The 7,983-nt window shown below is 40.7% G+C and overlaps 1 protein-coding gene across 1 annotated transcript; it reads left to right on the forward strand.

The window, feature by feature from the left end:
* LOC135433826 (fatty acyl-CoA reductase wat) lies at nucleotides 1–7,066 on the forward strand. Its single transcript, XM_064690077.1, has 10 exons — nucleotides 1–337; nucleotides 478–606; nucleotides 1,614–1,733; nucleotides 2,690–2,788; nucleotides 3,025–3,181; nucleotides 4,074–4,263; nucleotides 5,027–5,170; nucleotides 5,659–5,778; nucleotides 6,540–6,803; nucleotides 6,924–7,066. Exons 1-10 carry the CDS (start codon nucleotides 77–79, stop codon nucleotides 7,033–7,035), a joined length of 1,596 nt encoding a protein of 531 aa, XP_064546147.1. The 5' UTR covers nucleotides 1–76; the 3' UTR covers nucleotides 7,036–7,066.
* Nucleotides 7,067–7,983: the final 917 nt, after the last annotated feature.

Consider the following 7,983-nt stretch of genomic DNA (forward strand, 5'->3'; position numbering starts at 1 on the left):
CCGCAAGGCTTTCTCATCGACAAGCTCTTCGCGTCGCAGCAGTGGCAGCAACACGGAATACTGCGAGGCATACACAATGAGCCATGGCACTGGCACTGGCACGAATATCGATGCTGCTCCTGCTGCTGTTGGTGGTTTGGGCACGCCCACAGCGACACCGGTTACGGATTTCTATACGGATGCAACGGTGCTCATTACGGGTGGCACGGGTTTTGTGGGCAAAGTGCTAACCGAGAAATTGTTGCGCGCCTTTGGTTTGCGTAAAATTTACATGCTGATACGCAGCAAGGACAACATGAGCGTGCAGGAGCGTTTGCAGGGATTCCTCAATGAATCGGTAAGTCAATAGCGATCTGAGGAAATGAGTTGCCGCCCGTCAATCGACTCCAGACCCCACCCCACCCCCACCACAATCGGCACCTGGCTGTGAACAATGCAAACTCAATGGAGCTGCTGCTGCTCTTGTTGCTATTGCAGATATTCAGTACAATGCGCGTGGAGCGACCGGAGCTGTTGGAGAAGGTACATCCGATACGCGCTGATTACAGTGCCATCGACCTGGACATTGATGCCGCCGACCGTGCAATGCTCTCGTCTGAGGTCCAAGTGAGTATTGCCATTCGCACACTCGATTGGAGGAGCTGGAGTTTTGTTGCCTGTTTCTGTTGGCAATTCAATCAATAGACTTTTGTGTGAAACTTTTGTGTGTTTGCCTATCTGGGTAGGATCTGGCCTGCTATCCTGTCTGTCTGTCTGTCTGTCTGTTTGCCTGCTCAGTCTGTTTGTCTATCTGTCTGTCTCTCTGTCGCTCTGTCTATTTGTCTGTTTGTGCATTACGTTACGTAGCGCTGCCTGCCAAAGGCAGGCGCCATGTTTACGACAACAGCATGCAGTCAGTTTATTTCCTTTTTATGATTTTTCTTTGTACAACACACACACACTCAGTCACTCACACCGTGAAGCCAAGGCACAAAATATATATTTTGTACTTTTCAACAAAAATTGAAACTCGGCACGTCGTACTATGAATATGTGTGTGCCTGCTGCTTCTGCTGGTAGTCCTGCGGCTCCTGCTGCTGGTTATAAAAAACAATATATAAATAAATGAAAATTCCTGTGCATGCTTCAAGTGTTTGGCGTGCGCGAGCCATTGTCCTGCCAGTCGCATCCGTTCGGCGTTTTAGTTCTATTTTCCATTTTCTTTTTATTTATATTTTTGTATTTTTTTTTGCTGTTTGCAAAACATTTTGCATACAAGTCACTCTCTTCCCCATGTGTTGCAGTCGGCAGGATTCGTAGCGTTTAGTCCTTGCGCTGTTTTAAAACTAAAATTGCTTTTTTGTCGATGTTCAATGCAGCAGTTGCATGTGTAGCCATGTCCTGTGTCCTGTGTCCTGTGTCCTGTGTCCCGTGTCCGTGCTGACTTTGAGGTTATCGCCGAATGCAGCCAACAGGATGGGCTCAAAACCAACTGCATCCTGCAAACGCTTCTGTTTTGCATGCTCTACTCGTGCATTTTGCATGCACTCTTGTTGCACAATTGTTGTTGTTGGCATCGTTTTTTTGGTTCAATTTTAATATTCATTACATTTTTTGTTTGTTTCGCTGTCTAGATTGTCTTCAATGTTGTCGCCTCGGTAAAATTCAATGAGAAACTAAGCGATGCTATTGACATTAATGTCCTGGGCACCAAGAAGATACTCGATTTGGCTATGCAAATGAAGCAGTTGAAGGTAAGTAAGTGTCTATTTCGAGCATACCCAAGCTCGAATCAAATATGTAACCAAACGAAATCTAGAACTCAGAATATAGAAGAGACAAGACGGCAAAATATTTGCTTTAATTTTGCATAGAAATTTTAGTATATAGAAAAAGCAGATCGGGAAAATATTTGTTTCAATTCTGCATGGAAAATATGTATAAATATGCATAAAATATGTTAGTTGAAATTTAACATTTTTTCAATTATTCATTTCTTTGATTTAAAATCATTTCAATTTTCGAATCGTTTACATTGAATACCACAAAAAAATTATTTAAATGTTTGTAGAAGAAACTAAATAAGATTTAAATATTTCACTCACCAACTTCTACTCCAAAAAGTACTACTCAATTTTTTTCTCATTTAATTTTAATTTTTGTTTATTTGTTTTGATTTCAGTCTTAAAAAATTATATAGATTTTGTACACAAATTCAGCTTCTTTTTAGCCATTTTCGAACCGTTTTGAAGGCTATATTAATGTTCTTTTTAATTACTTAAAGTTGTGTAATATATTTGGCAAGACACGAGCTGCCTTTTACCGACTGTTTATGTTTAATCCAGCCGCAGTATTTACGAATTGTGGTTGTCATGGACTTTTTTTGCGTGATATTAAGTCAAATATTCGCATATCGCATTCAAGTAACCAAGATACATATTGTACATGTCTGCATGGGAAATATTTGTGTATGCATTTTAATATTTACAACTGCCCTTGCAATTGGGTGTGCGTGTGTGTGTTGGTTGGGTATATTTGTGTTTATTTTTTTACTATACTGCTTTTTATGCTGTTGCATATTTTTACGGCTGCGGTGTGCAAACAATTTCAACACAATTCAATCAACATTCGACATGCTGCCTCATCCGATGCCGATGCCGCTCCCACTGCCAACCCCCGCGCCCTCCCCTGCCCGATTTGCGGCCCGCAGTCATTCGTGCACATTTCGACACTGTACTGCAACTGCAATCGCAAATTTATCAAGGAACAAGTGTATGAGAATGAAATTGGCTACGAAAAAATCATGCAGGTAAGTTGAGCGCTGCTGCAGCACTTATAAGCCTAGCCGGGAATGGTAGAGGGTAGCTTTTATATTCGTATATGCCCTGCACTTCAGAACAAACAGGCAAACAGCACTCATGAATATTATAATTATTTTAAACGTGCCTCTGCCGCCTGATCTGATTGGCTTAACAACAATTTTTATTTTAATTAAAAAGAACACTCAATGATTGGCAATTGGAATTGATGGAGTCTCGTTTACAGATCTATCGCACCTTCGATGATGAAACGCTGGAGAAGCTGCGTCATTGCCTAATTGGCCAAATGCCAAATACGTATACGATGACCAAGAAATGCGCTGAAAATCTGGTCAATCATCGAGCTTTTCATATGCCCGCGGGCATATTTCGGCCGCCCATCGGTAAGTGTGGGTGAAAGACGGTTTTTTGTAGCTAGTTTGCGGTTTTAAAGTTGACTTCACAAACTAATTGTCAGATAATTAGCCCAAAATACCCCTGGGCATGCAAGAAACTTGTTAGATTGCGCACAACAAATTATTCGCAATGCTGCAGCCAGCTAGCTGCCTTCGACTTGGACACGAGCCCCAAAGGATCAGTGGCAGCTAGAAAAAGGAATATTTAAAATTTTTGTGAAAAATAGCAAACAACGTTGCATTTCGCTACCAAAGTCGAAGAGTGTGCCATGGTTTAGCAGATAAATGAATGTGGAAAAAAAGTTTTGCCACCCCCCACACCATATTTTTGTTGTTGTTGTAATTTTTGCAACGGCAACGAAACGCAACGTAACGTAACGAACGAAACGTAACGAAAACAAAGCCCAGCAAAAAGTCAGAGCATGCCTGACTTGCCCGGACTCCAGAGCCCCGACTTCATCTAGAGCCGCAGCCATACGGCAGCAGCTTCAGCTACAGCTCCAGCTCCAGCTACAGCTGCAGCTCGGTAACAAAGCGCAAACAAATTTTCATTTATTTTAACACAAAAATGCCAAAGCATCCTAGTATCCTGCGCTGCATCCTGGCTGCCCCCACCAACAGCAGCAGCAAATAGCAATGAAAATAAAAAAAACAGGTTCAAGTGCAAAACTTGCAATTGGGACTCAGGCATATCAGCTACCAGTTGGCATTGGGTTCAAGAGGAGGGGAATTTAGTTTGCTTTCTATTTTTTTATTTTTTGGTTTTTGTTTTTGCTGGGCTAGGGGGACCATTATCGCTTTTGGCGTTGTCTAAAATCAACAACAACGGTCTCCGGTCTCTGGTCCAACAAAGCAGCCATTAATTCTTATTTATTTGCAGTAATGTCAACGTACAAGGATCCATTTCCCGGCTGGACTGATAATTTGTACGGGCCATCAGGTTTATGCACTTGGTCAGCCCGGGGACTCGTACGTTGCATTTACGGCACAGCTAGCTGCAAGTCAAATATGGCGCCCGCCGATTATGTGGTGAATGCAATGATAGCATCCGCCTGGGATATTGCCAGAAGGTGAGTACATTTTGCCTTTAAAGCGCACATTTAAACACAGTTTGGGTATAAAAGACTTGTTTAGTAAATATTTAAAACATGCTGCTAGTTTATTGACATTGATATATTTGATCTAATTTAAGAGCTATTCATTTCACTTGGTTCTCGCTACCCAACTTAGCTTAGTCAACTTTATGCAGCTTATCATCTTAAATGCAATTATAGTTATTTTACAGTTCTTTCTTATAACTTGCAGAGCGTATTTTGGTTTTTAAATAAGGTTTGTAACGCATAAAGGAAACGGGCTCAGCGTGAGCACGTTTCACGGTTCCTTTTATGGAATTAATTTGAGCATCAATGAGCGCCCCCTTTGGATGTCTGCTCACTACTATGACAAAAGGTCAAGAACGAGGTTTCATAAGATATCTTGACCAAACATATTATTTATTTGTTTAAGTAGGTTGCTTACAACTGAGAAGATATGATAATCAAACTCACCAATTGCGAGCTTTATTATTCTGCTCACATATCTGCTATCTATAAGGGCATTAAAGCTTCGCCGTGCCTGAAATAGCCCAGTTAAATTTGCTTATGGTTCCATTTATTATTGTAGAGCCTTAATTGGTTACTCGAGCAGAGAATATTCTGGCAATTTGTTCCATACTCAGCTACAATATCAGTTGTTAGAATTGCTTAATGAGAGTTATTTATATTCCCATACGCCATTTAATTATAAATTAATCATTTATAAAAACAAATTTCTTTTAATCAAATAATATTTTAGATTTGAACAGAGTGAAAATCAACTAGATGGCAAATCAGAGCTACCCGTTTACAACTACGTATCCGATGTGAACAATATTACCTGGGGCCAGTACATGCACCTGTCGCGTCAGGGCTTTCACGAGCCATTCGACAAGTCGCTTTGGTGAGTCTGGCAACTGCTTAAGCACACTCACACACACACACAACTCGTGTGGGTACTTGTACTGCATGCTGTTGATATAAATACATATTCTTTGTTGAATTTCTTTATTGTGGAACGTTATCCGCACGAACCATTGCCATATTGCATGCATGTCTAATCCAAATGCTTAAATATGTCTCTATTTCTCTGTGGCGAACATTTTGGAAAATTTATCTACACTCTGCTAATACCTTGAAACAATGAAACCGAACACATGCCAAACCTTAACTCCCATTCACCCAACAAAAAAAATAAAAAATGGAAAACGAAAAACCTACCAAACATGCGACGCGTCGGCAACCAAACTGGATAACAAAACCTCAAACCACGGAAAACACGAAAAACGAAAAAACCGGCAACTAAAATCCAACCAAATCGAATGGCAATCGCGTTGGTACAACGACTCCCAACTTGGACAACGAACCCATTGGACCGCATTATTGTCACAGGTGCTTCTCGTACGTTATAATACCATCGAAGCCTCTGCATTGTGCAATTGCATTTTTCTTGCACAATATCCCAGCTTATATTTTAGATTTAATTGCCATGGCCACCGGACAAAAGCGCATGTAAGTACACGCACACAACCGGGCCGGGGATATCGATATAGTGCCTGGCACACACACACACACACACACACTCACACACACAAATAGCGTTTTATTGAGTTAGTTTGTGTGTGCCCTAAGTTAGTTGATGCTATTGTGGATTTCGGGTGCGCTACATTGAACGGATTTTAAACGCAACATTGAAAAGCAATTCCATGCTTTCCAGCTGATCTCAAAGCGCGCATATCAGCTATGCTAGGCGACTTGACTCTGATCTTTAACCTATATCTTAAGACTCAATTTGCTTCAAGGTTGCAAGCTTAAGATAAGTCTTCGGTGCTTCGATTCAGGCTTCTATCCAATGCCTGCCCAAAGCTTCCGTTCCATTTTAATACTTAAACTATAAACTACAAATTTGGCTACATTATTTGTAGATATATGAATAAATGTTATTTTTTCTTCAGCCAAACCTGAATTTAAATAAATATGCCACGGCTTAGTCGTTCGTAAACTAACTAAACCTGTTCAACGTTCGTTTCCGATTTGAGTAAACCAATAGAGTTTATTAGAGTATAATTGGCTCGATGTTATAACTGCAAATAATGCCACCTGTCGTATGCGTTATATTTAACAAATTGCAATTAGAGCGCATTACCAAAGCCATTTGCCCATTACTTATAAAGCACCTGAGCTGTCTGGCCTGGCAGTTTGTGTGTGTCTCAATTAGCAGCGGGTCATCAATACGGATAGCCCGGCATTGTTTGTTTTTGTTGTTGTTTTAGCTACGTGAAGGCATATCGGAAAATCTCGCGCATAATCAATATGATGGCCTGGTTCGGGCTCAAGGAATGGAAGTTTGCGCATCGCAACATTGACGAATTGAACGAGCGTCTGCCCGTTGGGGAGCGTGAGAAGCTGCAGTTCAACATAGCAACGATTAATTGGAGTGAATATTTTCGCTCGTATCTGAGCGGCATCAGGCGCTACTTCTTTAAGGATAACGCTAACGATAATAAATTACAGCAGCGCAAAACTATTTATCGCAGGTGAGTTGCCGACCCGAGACAAACAGAGACACGGAGAGAGAGAGAGAGAGAGGGAGAGAGAACGAAACAGAGAGCGTGCACTAAGTACTTTTTAATTACACTTTGTTTGCTCTCTTACAGAATGCTGGTGCTGCACACGCTGCTGAAGACGACATTTGGTCTTTCATTAATTATGTGCATTCTGCGCATTTATCTCAGAATTTTCAAAATTATGCCAAGGATTGCGCTGTAAAAGGCGACCCGGTGCCATTATAAATTATAATTCAAGCGCATAACGTTTTAATAAACTCGATGGCAAGCGATTTCTTAAAAGCCGTTTCAACTTTGTCTAGCATTACTCATACGCAACGTGGCCGCCACAAGAAGTTGTGCACAACTACTTGTTCGTTCTTCTTCGGCTTCTACCTATTACTTGACATGTGTTGATGTTGTTTTTGCTGCCACTGCTGTTGACTGAGGTGTAACTGAGCTGTGCGGGCGCGGTGGGCGAGACAGGTAAAAAAGTTGGCTGCTTGTGAACTTTGTATTTTTATATTTTGTCGCGCTCCCCTGAAATATGATGCAATTTCTGGTGCGATAAAGTTGCAAGGACTAAAACGTCATAACACATACTCACAGCAGATTGTGAGTGTTGACTTTAAGAGTGGGTGTTGCAAAATATGTGTAGGGTATTGCAGTTAGCTAAAGTTTTCAGCTGCGCTACAGTTGAACCATGCGGGCATATACGAAAGAAAAGTTATTAAAAGAAATCAAACTAAAACAAGCTTAAATAAATATTCAAATTTGAAGATATATTTCGAGAATTAAAAAATAACAAAAGTAGAGGACCAGGGGGTCGAATTTGATTCCAGTTAACTTTTAACTTGCGCATTGGGATAAATAATTCCATAACTTTGCAGCTCTCTTTTTGAAATGTAGAGCGCCGACAGTTCAAAGTGCCGCATACATTTTTCAAGCAGCGTTGCCAAAGAAAAATGGCCAAGATGTGAACGTAAACAACATGACAAACGAACACACACACACACACACACACATACTTGCATACTGTAAGCTACATACCATTACATATATAATTTTAGTTAAAAGTTTTATTTTTTCGCATATTTCATATGCTTGTTTCTTTCTTTTTTCTTACTGCAACTTTTTTGTTTGTTTCGCGCTGAACATTTGCTTGTTTCAT

This window comes from Drosophila montana, unplaced genomic scaffold (assembly GCF_035044405.1).
Source record: "Drosophila montana isolate Dmon_TW-CO22-7 unplaced genomic scaffold, ASM3504440v1 contig_3231_1, whole genome shotgun sequence".
NCBI lineage: Eukaryota > Metazoa > Arthropoda > Insecta > Diptera > Drosophilidae > Drosophila > Drosophila montana.